The sequence below is a fragment of the Hipposideros armiger genome, unplaced genomic scaffold (genome assembly GCF_001890085.2).
Source record: "Hipposideros armiger isolate ML-2016 unplaced genomic scaffold, ASM189008v1 scaffold_144, whole genome shotgun sequence".
Taxonomy (NCBI): domain Eukaryota; kingdom Metazoa; phylum Chordata; class Mammalia; order Chiroptera; family Hipposideridae; genus Hipposideros; species Hipposideros armiger.
This window is the reverse complement of record NW_017731494.1, coordinates 2,918,817-2,936,175: the sequence shown is the minus strand read 5'-3', so window position 1 is coordinate 2,936,175 and position 17,359 is coordinate 2,918,817. Positions and strand designations below refer to the sequence as shown.

Here is a 17,359-nt window from a genome sequence, read left to right as displayed (position 1 = left end):
ATGATCAGAACTCATTTTACATTCAGTCTTTGGATGAAATGCAATTGTTTATTTTCGCAGATGTCGCCTGTTAAAGATGCCAGCAATCACAATAAAGTGAGAGAGGGAATCAAATATTAATTCTTGACTAGAAAAAACTTATGTTGTAAGTATATTGAACAAGAGGAGCACTTTGAGTATTTATAAAATATATTTTCAATTTTCTCAGTTTGGTATATGGACTTACGATGAATAGAAAGGGAATGGGAGGAAGATTGACTAGATTTCAGGAAAGAAAATTATTTCAGTAGAAATATACCTCACTTGATGCCTTATGTATCTTTTAATTAGAATTTTATACAGCAAAAAAATCCAATATTGATAACAAATATTTATGTATTTGATGTATGTATATCAAGTATTTATTTATTTGTTTTTATAGGTCTTATTTATTTAATCAAGTTTATCCCATCTTTAAAGGGGAGGTTCCTATCTCTGATTTAAAAAATTTCTTTCTCAAAGAGAAGGTTTACAATATTTGATTCCATAATTTAAATGCTACATTTTCAAATGTCAATAACCCACTTCCCCCAATAAAAACAGTTTTAGAGAACTGTAATTAAAGATTAAATTGAGAGCCGGTGGCATGTGAAAACTAAATCATAAAAGATTGGATTCCACCATTTGTGGAACTCTGAGGTTAGTTTGATTAGCACCTTTGTATCAGGTTCTTGCTTCCTAATTCTGATTTTAACCAGCAATATTTTACTGTTTTAAGCCTTTGGGTATGTCAGATATTTTGAACACTGGGATAATATTTTGCTTAAAGGAGACTTGGACTGGATTTTTTGTGAAAATTTTTTTTAAATGTTGACAGCTAATCTCCAATTAGCTGCATTAAATAGATGTAGTTTCCTAAAAAGAAATAACCCTATAGTAAGTTTGGTTTTATGTTTTTCTTTAAATGTAATAAAACCAATTTTACTACTAGAACTCACTTCTAAAGTATTTCTGAGCTATTTATATGACTAGTTCATTTTGTGAAATAACAAAATACATTAAAAATAGTTAGACTCAGTAACTTATCCAAATAAGGTATTTCTGAGAGTACGTAATAGACATTTAAGCTATTACTTATCACATTAAAAAAGAGTTTGTAGGTTTAAAAGTTTTAAGTGACTAGAAGTCAATATTGATATCCTGGATCATAAAGTAATGGTGTTCTATCTATAGTAAATGTGATAATAAGTTGATTATTGCAACAATATTTTTAATTCCCTTTTGAAAAGGAAAATGGCAATGTCTCCTTTTCTTTTTAAAATTTTAACTGCCTGGATAAAAAAGCAAAGCAAATTTGTAGACAGTATTAGGAAACACTTGCTTCAATAGCCAAATAATTGTGTACTTGACTGAAGAAAGGGACAATTATTATGCACAGAAAAATGCAAATTTTTGTAAATATGTGTGCTTGAAATGCTGTAAAGTATACAATCTCAGTGGTGACACTTGTCTTTTTTTCTTTACTGTATTTTTATAAACTTTCTATAATGTGAACATTTATATATAAATGCTCATATTGTGTTAAATCTGTAAAATTGATCAGTAAAGTTATTTTTCATCTACAGAAGTAATAAGTTCTTGTCATAAGAAAATCATTTAATATAATATGCGATTGTGAGTGTACAGTGGAAAAAAAGAAAGAGAAAGAACTACTTGCAAAGCCAAGTGGTAGGGAGATGAACAAAGTTTGCAGACTACTGGACAGAATACAAAAGAGATTTCTGTGTGAAGTTTGAACTCTCTCCTCTCCCCTGCCCATTCATATTTATCAAAAATAAAGTTCATTTTTCTAAAAGTGTTCTGTAAATATGATCAAAGCAAAGACTAGCTATAGCTATAAGAAATCGAACTCCATCTAGTTAAGATAAATATTTTTTCTCAGTTTGTGACCAAAAAACAATTTTAATCATGTAAATGTGTTCTTAAGCTCTTAAAAATATGGATTTGGGCTTATTCTACATGATTTTTTTATATTCGAGTGTTCTTCTAAGGTATATAAAATCTTTACTACTGTTTTAAGTCATTAAGTCTATCCATGCACGTGAATTCTCTAGGAACTGAGCTAGACACCAAAATCAGACAAAGACATAAGAAAAAAAACGAAAGAAAACAGTGGACCAATATTCCTCATTGGACTTAGACACAAAAATCAACAACAAAATATTAGCATTTTGTATTCATCAATAAATAAAAAGGAACTACATTATAGACAGGTGGGGTTTATTCCAGGAATGCAGTGTTCATGGATTGGAATACTCAATATTGTTAAGATGTCAGCTGTCCTTCAAATTTATTTATAGTTTCAGTGTAATCCTAATCACAACCATAGCAGGCCTTCTTGTTGAAATCAACGAGCTGATCCCAAAATGTATACAGAAAAGCAAAGGAACTAGAATAACCTAAACAATTTTGCAAAAGAACAGAGTTGGAGGACGCATAGTACCAATTTCAAAATCTTAAAGCTACAATAATCTAGAGAGAGTGGATGCATAGATTAATGTGATAGAATACTGAGTTCAGAAATAGACCCACAGCTACTTTTTTTGACAAATTAAGCACAATTCAGTGGTCCTGGAACTTGGACATCCATATATAATTTTAAAAGACCCTCTATCAGTATTTTGTACCATGTACAAAGGCTAATTCAAAATGGGCCATAGACTAAATGCAAAAACTAAAATTACCAAACTTCCAGAAGAAAACAGGTGTGACTCCTCATGATTCTTCAAAGATTTTTTAGAATTGACACAAAAAGCATGGCCTGTAAAAGAAATAATTGAGAAAATATTCTTCATTGAAATTAAAAAGGACTTCTCTTAGATAAATACTGTTAAGATAATGAAAATAAAGATACAGACTGGGAGAATATATTTGCACGTATCAATAAAGGCCTAGAGAACCCTCATGTCAATAATAAGAAAATGAACAACCCAATTAAAAAACAGGTAAAATATTTAAATAGACCCTTCACTAAAGAAAATACATGATGGCAAGTAAGAACAAGAAAAGGTGTTCAACATTATTATTAGGGAGATGCAAATTAAAGCCACAATAAGACAATACTACACACCTATTTGAATGACTAAAATAAAAATATTTACAATTTCAAACACTGAAAATGGTGCAGAAAAAGTGGAATACAAAATGGTACAATCACTGTGAAAATCTGTTCCTTATGAAATTAAGCATAAAATCATCATGTAACCCAACAATACCATTCTTTGATATTAACCCAAGAGAAAAAAAATCTGCCCACACAATATTGTTAAGATGTCAATTCTTATATGCAAATATTTATTAGCACACCAAATTAGAAACAATTCACGTGCCCTTCAAATGGTAAATGAATACACATTAGAGCAGGAATAGTATTCACCAATTAAAAGGAATGAACTCCTCAAATAGTTACATACTTTGTCATTCCATTTATATGACATTGTGTGGAAAAGGCAAAACAATAGGAGCAGATTAAAAAGTCAGTGTTGCCTGGGGAGCTGTAGAGGGGATTGACAACACAGGGGCATGAGGGCACTTTTTATAGCAATGGAAATGTTCTATGTTTTGGTTGACAGGTGCATAGAACAATGCACCTAAAATGAGTGAATTTTACTGTATATTGATTATACCTCAAAACTGACTTCAGCTGGCAACCTTTAAAAAAAATTAATGTAGGAAGAATGATAGAGTTAACATTTAAAATGATTTATTCGGCCTTTTGAGCTTCCTTTGCTCAGCCCGCTCCAAACCCTTTGGAGTATACTTCTTTTCTAATAATGGCCCTTGAACCATTCTCTACTGCTCGGGCCCACTTCTGCTTCTTGGAAATGTATTTTTACTTCTAATAAACTCCTTTTCTGCAACTTAAAAAAAAAAAGATTTATTTAAGCAAAGGATATTGAATGGATGCTAAAACCATGAAGTGAAATGTTATTGTGGAATAATACGTTGACACAGCCCCCATAGATTATTGCTAATCTTTATAATTGGAAGCGATCTGGACAGTCACCACCTTAACCAAGTGATCAGTCACAGTTTGCATGGCTGACTGGGTGAGAACTGGACAGTTTGGTCCTCCTGACTTGGAGTAATATAAAGTTCACAGCAGCAGCACGGATGAACTATTCTTGTCAAAAACTATTAAACCTGGATCTAAATCAAGCCTTTATTTATTTATTTATTTTTAAAGATTTTATTGGGGAGTTGGAGGAGGGGAACAGCGTTGGAGAATCGGGGAAGGGGAACAGACAAGTTACTATTATTTTTTTTTTTAAGATTTTTATTGGGGAATTAGGGGATGGGAACAGCGCTGGGGAATTGGGGGAAGGGGAACAGACAAGTTGCTGTCGTTTTGTTCTTCAGTCTAGTTGTGGAGGACGTTGCTTCACTGGCCCAAGTTGGCACCATCATTGCACTCTTCCCGGGTGAGGCAGATCAGTCGCCGGCTCCTGGATGGCCACTCACAGCGGCTGCTGGCCGCTCACACTGGCTGCTGGCTACACACTGTAGCCCATGGCAACCCACCACAGCAGGGGCTGCAGCCTATGCCGTTGCTGGCGACTCAAGGCATCCCAGCTCCAGGTTGAGCTGTTGTTCAGCATCTTAGCTGTAGAGGGCAGTGTCACTGGCCCTCATATGTGGGATCCGAACCAGGGCCCTCTGGCATCCCAAGCCAGCTCTTAACCAACGCGCCACTCGGCCAGCCCCAAGTTACTGTTCTTTTGCTCTTCAGTCTAGTTGTGGAGGACGTCGTTACACTGGCCCATGTTGGTATTATTGCGCTCTTTCCGGGTGAGGCAGTCGCTCGCCAGCCATTGGACGGTCACTCACCGCGGCTCATGGCAGCTCACGAAAGATCACACCAGCTGCCAGCCAGCCCCACTGCAGCCTAGGCCATTGCCAGCGACTCACGGCAGCCCAGCTCCAGGTTGAGCTGTTGTTCACCATCTTAGCTGCAGAGGGCACAGTGTCACTGGCCTTCATGTGGGATCTGAACCCGGGACCTACTGCTGAGAGCTGATGTCCCAAGCCAACTCCTAACCAACGCGCCACTCTGCCGGTCCCTAAATCAAGCCTTTAAACCTAACTTCCAATTTATGGAAATATAGTAGACAAAACAATGAGTTAAATTACACCATTAGAAAACAAACAAATCCAAAATGTGGGATACTCTCGAAGACAGTTTGTCTGGTATTGTCAAAACCATCAGTGTAATAGAGGAGACCCTTCTAGAAAAAAAGAGAGAGAACAAGCAGTACTTAAATACTGATTTGATCATTTAGGGGGAGCAGTCAAGGAAATTTCAATGTAGACTGGGTGTAATCAATGACATGAGAGATTTTTTATTTTTCTGAGGTATGGTAACAGTATTGTGATTAAGTAGGAAAAGTCTGTTTCTAGGGTATGTATGATTACTAGGTAAAGTGTCTTGATGTCTGCAACTTATTTTATGAGATGTAATCACAAAATATGGTGAATGTTTAAATTTTTAAAAATTTATTACAGTAAAAGACACATTGCCATTAATCCCCTCAAAATACTTCCCCTCCCTTTGAACATACTTATCCCATCATTCTTGCCACTGTCAACGAAAAACATCCAGCCTAAGAGAAAATTGACAAGAGTTTATTTGAGCCAAACTGATGACAGTTGCCAGGAAGCAAAATCTCAGCGGCTTGAGATCTGTGAAATGGCGGTTTGCAGCTTATTTTATACATAAAATCAGAGCAGGAATGTTACATGAAATCCATCAGAGATAGATTAAGGGGCTGGGAGAAAGCAAAGCAGGGAAATCTCTGGGATTGGATAAAAGTAAATTGGAGAGACGGGTACTTCTTTTACATAGGTGGGTGCAGGATAGTTAATAGTTCACTTTTTACATAGAGGTGGTAATCAGGAGACAAGCATAATAGTGAGGAATTTCGCAGTTTCCAGCTCTGGTCCAGAAAAGGGATTACTGACATTACAAAGATGTTAATCTTAGATGCAAAAAGACAACAGACAGGCCCACTGAAAAGGCACAGATTAACTTTATGATGGAAGCTAAAGATGTGACTTCCTGCCATGGCCCACTTAGTTATGAAATTTTTTTTATGCTCATGCCATCCTATGTGGTTATTTTCAGTCTCCTGAGCTTGTCAGGTTAATATGTGGCCTCTTTTCCATCCACATCACTCTGAAGCAGTTCTGGAAGTCCTCTTTTGTGAGTGTCTTTAGTTGCACTGCCATGGCTGCCTTGATGTCCTGAATCAATTCAAAACGTTTTTCTTTCATGGTCATTTTGACTTTAGAGAAGAGTCAGAAGTCACACAGTGCCAGATCCGGTGAATAAGGTGGACGAGGACACACCGTAATGTTTTTATTGGACAGAAATTGCTGTATCAGAATCAATGTGTGACACATAGCATTGTCATGATGGAGGATGAAGTAAAGACACCACGAAAGAGGACTTCCAGAACTGCTTCAAAAAGTAACAAGAATGATGGGATAAGTGTGTTCAAAGCCGGAGGGTGGGTGGTGGGGGGGATTAATGGCAATGTGTCTTTTACTGTAACACTTTTTTTTTTTTTAAGATTTTATTCGGGAATTGGGGGAGGGGAATAGATAAGTTGCTGTCCTTTTGTTCTTCAGTCTAGTGGAGGACGTCACTTCACTGGCCCATGTTGGCATTATGATCATTGCACTCTTCATGGTAGTCACCAGCCATTATATGGCAGCTCACTTCAGCTGCCAGCCCCTCACGCTGGCTGCCGGCCACTCATGGTAGTTTACGGCAGCCCACTGCAGCCTACACCGTCACCAGCGACTCATGGCAGCCCAGCTACAGGTCGACCTATTGTTCACCATGTTAGCTGTAGAGGGTGCAGTGTCACTGGCCCATGTGGGAACCAAACTGGTGGCCCTGCTGCTCAGAGCTCGTGCTCCCAAGCCAACTCTTAACCAACTGAGCCACTCAGCCGGCCCTGTAATACATTTTTTTAAATTTAAACATTCACTGTATCTTTTGATTGCATCTCATAAGTATGCACACATGAAAAGCAAGTGGATAAAATGTTAACAGTTGTCTCTAGGCTGTATCTGGCTATGCATTAGTATTTTAACTTTTTTCTGCATGTTTGAAAATTCTCATAATGGAGGTGAATGCTTTTAGAACTCAGTTGAGTACTATTTACTGAAGATGGCCTTCTGATATGCAGTGCATTCCTATAGATCCTGTGAACATCAGGAATACTGTGTTTTGCCAGCTGCTGGAAAGCTCAGATCTCACTTGTGGCCCATCTTCAGGAAGCGCACTTCTGAGCAGCACTCCTGACTGCTTCGTAATTTTTCCCTACCTCCCCTCATTTCCACCTCAGTCGGATCCCCTCATCTATTTTTTTTTGCTTATATTTATTTTGTAAGATACTTTATGCCCAACAATGTGCTAGCCATATTAAAAGGATTTAAAATAATGTAGTGTATGAATTGAAAGTCACAACCTCTAAAAGACAGATTTTCTTCTTTATTATTATTATTAGTAGTAATCATATCAATTCTTGATCCCAAATTCAGAGATCCTTTATCCTCTAAGCAAATTTAGACTAAGCGACTGTTACTAGAAAATTTTAAAAGATATATATTTAAATATAATTAAAGATATAGGATACGCTATTTCTGTGGGAAGCGATAAAACGGGGAAGAACAAGGCCATTCCAAGGAAATGGATTTTCAACAGTAGTTAGTATTGGCATTTTCCTCTAGAATTTCATTTCTTAAAGCTATTTTTTTTATTAAGGGAAGTAAAATATGCCATTGCTTTACTTTTAGCAATGTAAAAAACTGCTAAAATTTTTTTACAAATTTTAAAATTTGTAAATTTTAAATTTTAAATTTATTATTATTAGTAGTAGTAATCATATCAATTCTTGATCCCAAATTCAGAGATCCTTTATCCTCTAAGCAAATTTAGACTAAGCGACTGTTACTAGAAAATTTTAAAAGATATATATTTAAATATAATTAAAGATATAGTATACGCTATATACCACTGCTTTACTTTTAGCATTTCTGAAAGAATTATGATGTACGAAAAGTCCTAATGAAAGACTGTATTAGTTGCTCTTGAATGGTAATCAAATTTCCTTTCCCCCCACAGTATTGTCCTTCTGTTAAATGATACTTTATATTTTATCAGGTATTTTGCAGCATCAGCATGTTGGTACAAATGTTATATTTACAACTTGCTCTTGCTATCTTCTTGGGAGTTGAAGTCTTCACCCAATTTCTTTTCAGGATGGTTATATTATATTATTACCAAAGATGCATTGTCTCACAGCCCAATGTTTAAAGCAGGGATAACAACATTTACTATAAAATATATGGTATGAATTAATAATGGCTAAGACATTTTTAAGACTTGACATACATACTAAATAGGAGTATCTTTTGATACACCTTAAATCTATTCTAACTTAAAAAAATTCACTTGATAAAGTTTTGTTCTTTAACGAAGATTCCTAAATTCAGTGGAATCTTTCACTGGAGATTTTTTTTTCCTTTAAAGATCTGGAAAGAAGCTTGTTAACTGATCTTTAAAGTCTTTTGTACTACAAAACTTAAGTTTTGACTTGATATTTGGCCGTGCTTAAATCTTAACCTTAATAGCCTATGCTCTTCTACCGTGAGGGATATGCTAAAATTAATTGCCAAAACAGAGTTAGCTGTACACAGTATAGGTGTGAGTGAGGTAGGATTGATTGCCATCTCCTTTGCCCCAGGCAGAAGGATTCCTAGAACTAGGACTTAACTTTCATTGCTCATGTCTGTGGAATTCACTTTTTCTATTTTGCCAAAATATAGTAAAACAAGGTGTACAGTTTTCTTTCTTTCTGCAACTGTTTTTAAGTGAAGGTACTATTCTCATTCTTACTCTCATTCATAACACGTGAAAATCAAGTTTAATTTTGTAGTAGTGCCTGTTAGTCATGTGAGCTCTGTGCAACTTCTCCGTTTACACAGCTTCACACATCACTCACAGGACAAGTTCCCACAAAGACCTGTTTTGTTCTGTCGATCCACCCTAAATAAACCCGTTTCAAAACTATGTGCAGCTTTGTAAATCAAGATGAACTGGTCAGAAATTGGATACAGAAACAAAAGAGAAACGAAAGAATGCTTCCTAGCGAACAAGCAGTGTTATATATAATAAAATTGCAGGTAATGAAATGTTCTGCATTCTAAGAATATTCTAATTAGAACGATTTATATCATATTCATATTGTAATCATAGGTCAAGTAATTAGCTTGTTTCCATTATTAGAGTTATGAAAATATATAATTAATGCTTTAATAAAATATTCTAGTCAACAGAGGGCAGTGAGAACAAATGATGAAATGTGAACTTTAGTTCTGAGTATTTCATAGTAAGCCTCGTATGAGATAACTAAGTACCAAAGTTGATAAGAAGAGGAATTTTATATTAGTCACAGATTTCCTTCTTTCTGGCAACAGTTAGCAGACCACTGTAAGGACTTAGAGTGGCATGCAGAATGTATTTTCCCTGGGACTCTCCGTCTAGGTCAAGAAAAAAAAAGGAATGCTTATACACAATGCATACGTAACAAAATTGTATTTTTCACCAGAGTTAAATTCAAGCATAATATATCCAACAGTTTAATTTATGATGTTTGAAAATACCCTTGAAATATTTCTGTTTGAATAAATGTTTGTCAGATTATTTTGCCTTCTTGTTTAGAATTCTAAAGAATACCAAGCACTATTCAAAGTTTTGTTTCAGGCCATCTCTAACATTGTGCTTTTAACCCGGATTCAAATAACCTTCCAAAGAATCTGCATCTTTTGTGATGCTTTTTTTTTTTCCTCATGAGAAATAAAGGGAAACAAAGGAAGCAAAGAAAACTTAAAATGGCCTATACTCATTATAACAACAATAGGCAAAGACCCACAGGCAAGTAAGTTAGAGAATTCTCAGAGTACTTAGTGAAAATATTTAATTTACGTCCTGAATCAAATGAATATGTTATAAAATATAAACTATTGTGGAGAACATATGACACATTTAAAAATTTCCCATTCTATTTAATTCCCAGCACATTTTGGGAAGAAAATTACAATAAAAAGGCCGGTCCCCCCACCTCCCACAAAAGCCCTTTTCCCCACCACAGATATTCATGTGCACATATTTCTGTTTTGAAGAAACATTAGCAAGGTAATTATTCTAAACATTTTTCTTTACATGAGAATACAAAAGGATTGAATTGAATAATTAAATGCCTTCTTGCTTGCAGCTGCTTCTCCCTGGTACGCCTTTCTCAAGTTTCATAGTCTTTGCCCTCCCCCACAGACGCACAATTCAAGGCTGTCTAATTTCTAAGTTTAATTTCTCATTTCTCAATGGTAAGATTTGAATTTTCAGAAGAGTAGTCTTAAAATATGAATTAGTTCTTTATTATTACATTTTTATTGAGATATGACTTACATACAGGAAAATGCACTTTTCTAAAGTGTACAGTTTGAGTTTTAACATGCACACATCAGAACCAGTGGTGAGGACTTGTTCAAAATACTCCTGCCTGGAGTTTTAAAATTTCTTAGCTGCACCAGTTTAGAATTTTTGTTTTTGTAAAGAACCAAATTGAGTAATGTATGTAAAAGTATCATTTTAATGATATTTAAAAAATATGTTTTTTAAAAGACAAATTTCTCATTTGACTTTTTGTGTGTGTTATATAATTTTAAAAACATTTCTTAGGGCCGGGCCAAGTGGTGTGTTGGTTAAGAACTGGCTTGGGATGCTAGAGGGCCCCGGTTCGGATCCCACATATGAGGGCCAGTGACACTGCCCTCTGCAGCTAAGATGGTGAACGGCAGCTCTACCTGGGGCTGGAGTGCTGTGCGTCACCGGCGACGGCATAGGCTGCAGCTCCCTGCTGCAGTGGACTGCCATAAGCTACCATGTGTAGCCAACAGCCAGCAGCCGCCTGTGAGTGGCCGTCCAGAGGCTGGCGACTGATCTGCCTCACCCGGGAAGAGTGCAATGACGGTGCCAGCCTGGGCCAGTAAAAGCAACATCCTCCACAACTAGACTGAAGAACAAAACAACAGCAACTTGTCTGTTCCCCTTCCCCCAATTCCCCAGTGCTGTTCCCCTCTCCCAATTCCCCAATAAAATCTTTAAAAAAAATTTTTATGTTTCAATTACAGTTGACATACAATATTATATTAGCTTCAGATGTACGACATAGTGGCTAGACTTTTATAGAACTTACTAAGCGATCACCTTGATAAATCTAGTACCCCTCTGATACCATATATATTATAGTTATTACAATATTTTTGGCTGTATTTCTTATGCTGTACTTTACATCTGCATGACTATTTTGTAACTACCAATTTGTATTTCTTAATCCTTTTGCCTTTTTCACCCATTCCCCAAATCCACTCCCATCTGGCAATCATCAAAATGTTCTCTGTATCTATGAGTTTGTTTTTGTTTTGTTTGTTTATTCTTTATATTCCACATATAAGTGAAATCATATGGCATTTGTGTTTCTCTGTCTGACTTACTCCACTCAACACAATACCCTCCAGGTCTATCCATATTGTTGCCGATGGCAAGATTTTATTGTTTTTCATGGCTAAGTAACATTCCATTGTATATATGTACCACCTCTTCTTTATTCATTCACCATTTGATGGACACCCAGGTTGCTTCCATATCTTGGCTATTATAAATAATGCTGCAATGAACATATGGATGCACATATCTCTTTGAAGTAGTGTTTTGGGCTTCTTCAGATAAATACTTAGAGTTGGGATTACTAGGTCCTTCTGGGTCTCTTTTTAATAGCTTTTGCTTAAAAGTCTGTTTTGTCTGGTATAAGTATTGCTACTCCAACTTTTTTAGTTTTCATTTGTATTTTCATGAAGTATCTTTTTCCATCCCTTACTTTCAGTCTGTGTGTGCCTTGCTATCTGAAGTGAGTCTCTTATAGGCAGCATATGTAAGGTCCTGTTTTCTTATCCATCTATCCACCTTATGTCTTTTTAATTTAATTTAATTTAATCCGTTACATTGAAAGTAATTTTTGGTAGATATGTAGTTACTGCCATTTTATTATTCATGTTTTTTATCATTTTTTCTTCTTAAAGAAGTCCTTCTAACATTCCTTGTAATACTGGTTTGCTGGTGATGAACTCCTTTAGCTATTTCTTGTCTGGGAAGCTCTTCATCTGTCCTTTTGATTCTAAATGATAGCTTTGCTGGGTAGAGTAATTTTGATTGCAGGTCCTTGTTTTTCATCACTGTGAATATTTCCTGCCAATCCTTTCTGGCCTGCAAAGTTTCTGTTGAGAAATCAGCTGACAGTTTTATGGGAGCTACCTTGTAGGCCTTCTTCTGTATATCCTTAGTTGTAGGACTTCCATTCAGCTAGACTTCAGGTGATTCTCAATGATGGTTATTCTGTAGTTTAGTTGTAATATTGATGTGGTATGAGGATGCAAGCACAGCGTTTACCTACTTTGCCGCTTGATCACATATCCTCTCGTGCCTTTTTCATGAGGTTTGCAATGTTGGGTCACAGGTGAAATTCTCAATTTGTTTTTCTGTTTGTTTTTAAGAAAATTAATGCAAAACTTCATGATGGAGTATGTCAGCGCTGTAAAGAAGTTCTTGAATGGCGTGTGAAGTACAGCAAATACAAACCGTTATCAAAGCCTAAAAAATGGTGAGTTAAGTTTCTTCATTACCATACCAGTATTATATGTATTGTAATTTATTATTTCATTACCCCATTTTCAAAATTTTTTCCTAATAAATATTAAGGTAAAGAGAGAAAAATTCCATTCTCCCATGTAGAAATTCATCTTACATGCTAAATTCTGGATTGTGAAGGCAAATAGATTGAAAACGTGGATTCATCATTCCCTGTCTCATTTTTCCGTAAATAAATAAAGCACCATTTTTATAGAATCTTGTTCATAAAAGGTGGGTTAGAGAGGAAGAAATTTGTTTTGCAAAAGTCTACCTCCCACTGATGAGGCAACAATACGAGTACAAGTGGACACTTTGGTCAACATTGCTCAAGTAGTAGTTCCATCATCAAAAGTGTCTGGATGCTGATGGTAACCACTTTGAGCACCTTTTGTAATTGCAGAAGTCAAACATGACTTGTGTTCATTTTTTGTTATTGGTATATATTGAGTATTACAATCAATACAGATTTTTCCTTTCTTAAAATGTATATACCTTTTTTTTGGCACCCTTTGTGTATACAATGGAATATTATTTAGCCTTAAAAAGGAGGGGAATTCTGTCATCTGCTACAATATGGATGAACCTTTAAGACATTATGTTTAGTGAAATAAGCCAGTCACAAAAAGACAAATACTGTATGATTCCATTTATATGAGGTTGTCTAAAGTAGTCAAACTCATAACAATAGAAAGTAGAATGGTGGTTACCAAGGGCCAGGAGGAAGGAGACGAGGGGAGTTGTTGTTTCATAGGTATAGAGTTTCAAACTTGTGAGATGAAAGAGTTCTGGAGATCTATTGTACAATAATGTGAAAGCGCTTAACACTACTGAACTGGATGACTTAAATGGTTAAAATGGTAGTTTATGTTATGTTTTGTACCATCACCACGAAGATAGATAGATAGATAGATAGATAGATAGATAGATAGATAGATAGATAGATAGATAGATGACTTTGAAAAATGGGGTTGGTCTATAAAAGATTATCTTGAAGATCTTCTTTGGCTAATTTGGCTAGTAAAAACTTTGTAGTAAAGAGAAAGTGCACACTTGGTGATCTATGAACATTAATCAGTGTAGCCTGTGGAAAAGATTTTCTCTATGCTTTGAATATACATTTAATAAAGAGAAAACAAGAATGAGAATTTTGGTTTTGTGGTTGAATATCTATACTTAAAATGGGTTGATCATTATTTTGTTTTTGTTCTTTTATCAAAAAAAGGTAAACATTGTTATATCCTATAATATTCTCAGTATCCTCCATGTTTACCAGTGTATGACAATGAACTATAGAGTTTTGCCTCTTTTGTTATAATAGGCCAAATCTCTGATGGTTAATCAGCCATGTGCGAATGATGTCACCACATTCCAGCAGTATTGAAATGTCATAGAGTGGAGTTTCAGTCACAGGTTGCTCTTCTCATCATATTGTGGTGTATGGTAACTGATAACCCTGGCTTTATTCTTGTCCAGAACGTTGGTCTTTAATATTTAAAGGTAAAAGTGGAGTTTTCATTACTTTCATTAATTGTTTGCCAGTGCATGAAGCCTACTTTTTGACATTAATATTGATTGATACAGCAAGCTTTGACTTAAAATTGCCTCCCCGAAAGTGTAATGATTATAATTTTCTCTTTTTTTTCTAAAGTACTCTTGGTCGGGGGTAAGTATTTTACACTCTTTCAAGAATATTTCTAATCAAATCTACTGCAGTAAGAAGAGGTAGTGCGATCTCTCTACTTATTTTCAAACACATCATTTAGGCACACAGGGAAATAAATGAATTGTAGCTTCTGCTCAAAGTTCTCGGAATTTGGGGACATTTTTTCCTTAAAAGCATTTTCTAAGTAGCATATGATGTAATTCCTTAGTATAGTTTCGGAATCTTTCTGTGTTAGTACAGATTACTTAGGGCCACTGGAGGAAATGTGACTTTATGGGACTCTGTCGATGTGGAGTTTCTATTATTTGTACACCAAGGGTGGAGTACTACATGCACTGTTTACGAAAGCACCTAGTCATCGCCTGTGGGTGAGTATTACAAGTGGAGCTGAATTATGATAAAGGTTAAAGTGTAATAATATAACCAGGAAATGAAGACACTGCCAGAAAAGTTGGCAGAGTAAAATAAGCCTTTTACTTCTAGTCAATACTAGAAATACAAGATAAGTTCTTTTCCCCATTGGTATGTATTGTCTAGATTACTTTGTTCTCAGGACCCTTTTACACTCTTAAATATTACTGAGGACCCCAGAGAGCTTGGTTTATTACATGGGTTATATCTATTGATATTTATTGTATTATCTATGAAAACAGACATTTAAAAAATAATTATTTAATAAATAATATGAATATAAATAACATTCCAATTAAATGTTAATAACGTTTTATGGAAAATAACTTTTGAAACAAGTATTAGTGAGAAAAATGGCATTGTTTTGCATGTTTACAAATTTCTTTAGTGTCCAGATAGTAAAAGGAAAAGGAAGGTAAATTTTAAAAGGAGTAAATGTAAATTTTAAAAGCCTTTTCCAGATTATTGTAGAAATTCATTTTTGATACTATACCACATCTCAACAAGTGGCAATTTCCTAAAGGTTAGTTACAATGTAGAATCTGAAAGTACATCAATGAACACTTTACGCTTTTACACTAAATTGGTCTTTCTTATACTTTCAGATGATTTTGTAACATCATGCATTTGTTCATTTGGAAAATACTAGTTCACTGAGTTATACAGATCTTCCAAATGTTGATATGTCTTATTATACAATATAAAAAATCATGTTAGTATCACAATGATGTCATTAAAGTATATGTGGAATTTTTATTTTTGATTTTTTAGCTATGAGTTTGTGGAGGTGACGAATACAGTGATAACTAGTACAATTAGGTGCCACTGTCTTTGTTCATGCTAAGGTGCCAGTACTTTTATATCCATTATAAGAATGACACTCAAAGAAGTTAAAGTGGGGCCGGCTGAGTGGCTCAGTTGGTTAAGAGTTAGTTTAGGAACACGAGCTCTGAGCAACAGGGCCGCCGGTTTGATTCCCACATGTGCCAGTGATGCTGCACCCGAGCTGAGCAGCCAACAGGTGGCAGGATTGCTCAGCTGGCGAGAGCACGTGCTCCTAACAACAAGACTACCTGCTTGATGGTGGGCTACACCCGCCCGCAACTAAGACTGAACTCAGGCACCTTGAGCTGAGCTGCCACCCGGATGGCTCAGTGGATACAGCGTGCGCTTTTAACAACAAAGCTGCTGGTTTGACTCCCGCATGGGATGGTGGCTATGCCCACCCACAACTAAGATTGTAACACAGCACCTTGAGCTTAGAGGCCATGAGCTGCCGACAGACAGCCAGAGGACAACAGGTAGCCTCCACAACTAAGATTGAGGAACAACAGCTTGGCTGGTCCCCTTCCCCAATTCCCCAATTAAAAAAAAAAAAATGTAAACTGTTAAAAAAGTTAAAGTGACTTTCAAAGATTATATAGCAAGAACATGTCTAAGCTAGGCTAGAATCTAGGTCTTCTATTTCCCAAATCAGTGCTATTTTCAAAATAATATTTTCTAGTATTTACAATGGTCCATTGAAAATTTAAATTTTGTCCCTGATTTTTATCCTTAAATATGGTAACATTTTTAAAAAGTGTAGTACTGTCTCCTTTGTTAGTAAACATGGTTTGCAGGCGTGACCTGTGTTATTTGACCACAGTTTCCACTAAAGTGATTAGTGGTATATGAATAGTCAAGATTTGTAGATTATTCCTAGGAATTATATTCCATGGAGAAATGAAAAGAAGGCAAAACCATCATTATTTTAGCACCTCTGAAATTTTCTTAGCAATGTACTCATAACATTTTCAAGATATATCCATTTTCAAGGGAAATTAGGTAAAGTTTATATTTACATGAATTTAAAGTTTTCCTTACTATGCATTTTGGAAAAAAAAGACAGTAGTGATTAAATAATTTACAGTTATTTAAAAAGATGTTTCGGTATAATTATTTAAAAAGATGTTTCGGTATAGTTCACAAGTTTTATGAAAACTTTGAATGCATATCTCATATCATTAAAATAACATCTAAACCAGTGCATCCTTAAGATCAGCATTCTTTGGTTAGATAAATGTATTACTGAGGTGAAAAAAATCTAGAAATTCAATTACTTTCAGGCCTCTCATTTACCCCTAATGAGGATGTAAAGCATGGATTAAGAGTTTTGAAAGAGAAGGCCCACAAAGGTCGCACTCTGTGACAGAGAAACTGAAAGGTGGTAAACGTTTAAAAAATTTTATAGCTTACATTTTTACACATTTATAAAAAGGAAACAAGTCATTTAAAAATGTGTTTGTATCTTCTTATAAATAGGTATATTTATATTCACAGAGATACTAGCCTAATAAAACTAACTTTTTCAGAATGAATTTAAATTTCAAAAGAGCGTAATTGCTTTCAGCAATAGAATTCTTGCTCTTCTCGAAATTGGCCATTCCAGTCTCAACCAGCAACGGAACACTGGAAATCCCCCACCAGGCAGTATTACTTTGATCTGCTCAAGA

The 17,359-nt window shown here is 35.4% G+C and overlaps 2 protein-coding genes across 2 annotated transcripts in view; both read left to right on the top strand.

Moving 5' to 3' along the window:
* Window positions 1-17,359, top strand: part of GDA (guanine deaminase) — a 227,440-nt gene that overhangs the window by 18,119 nt on the left and 191,962 nt on the right. Inside the window, exon 2 of the mRNA XM_019650670.1 lies at window positions 12,658-12,764. The gene's annotated coding sequence lies outside the window, so the exon portion shown is untranslated. The remainder of the gene's footprint in view (window positions 1-12,657; window positions 12,765-17,359) is intronic.
* CUNH9orf85 (chromosome unknown C9orf85 homolog) overlaps window positions 1-17,359 on the top strand; it is a 49,242-nt gene that overhangs the window by 18,070 nt on the left and 13,813 nt on the right. Inside the window, exon 2 of the mRNA XM_019650671.1 lies at window positions 12,658-12,764. Within this exon, the coding sequence (XP_019506216.1) occupies window positions 12,658-12,764 (107 nt within the window). The remainder of the gene's footprint in view (window positions 1-12,657; window positions 12,765-17,359) is intronic.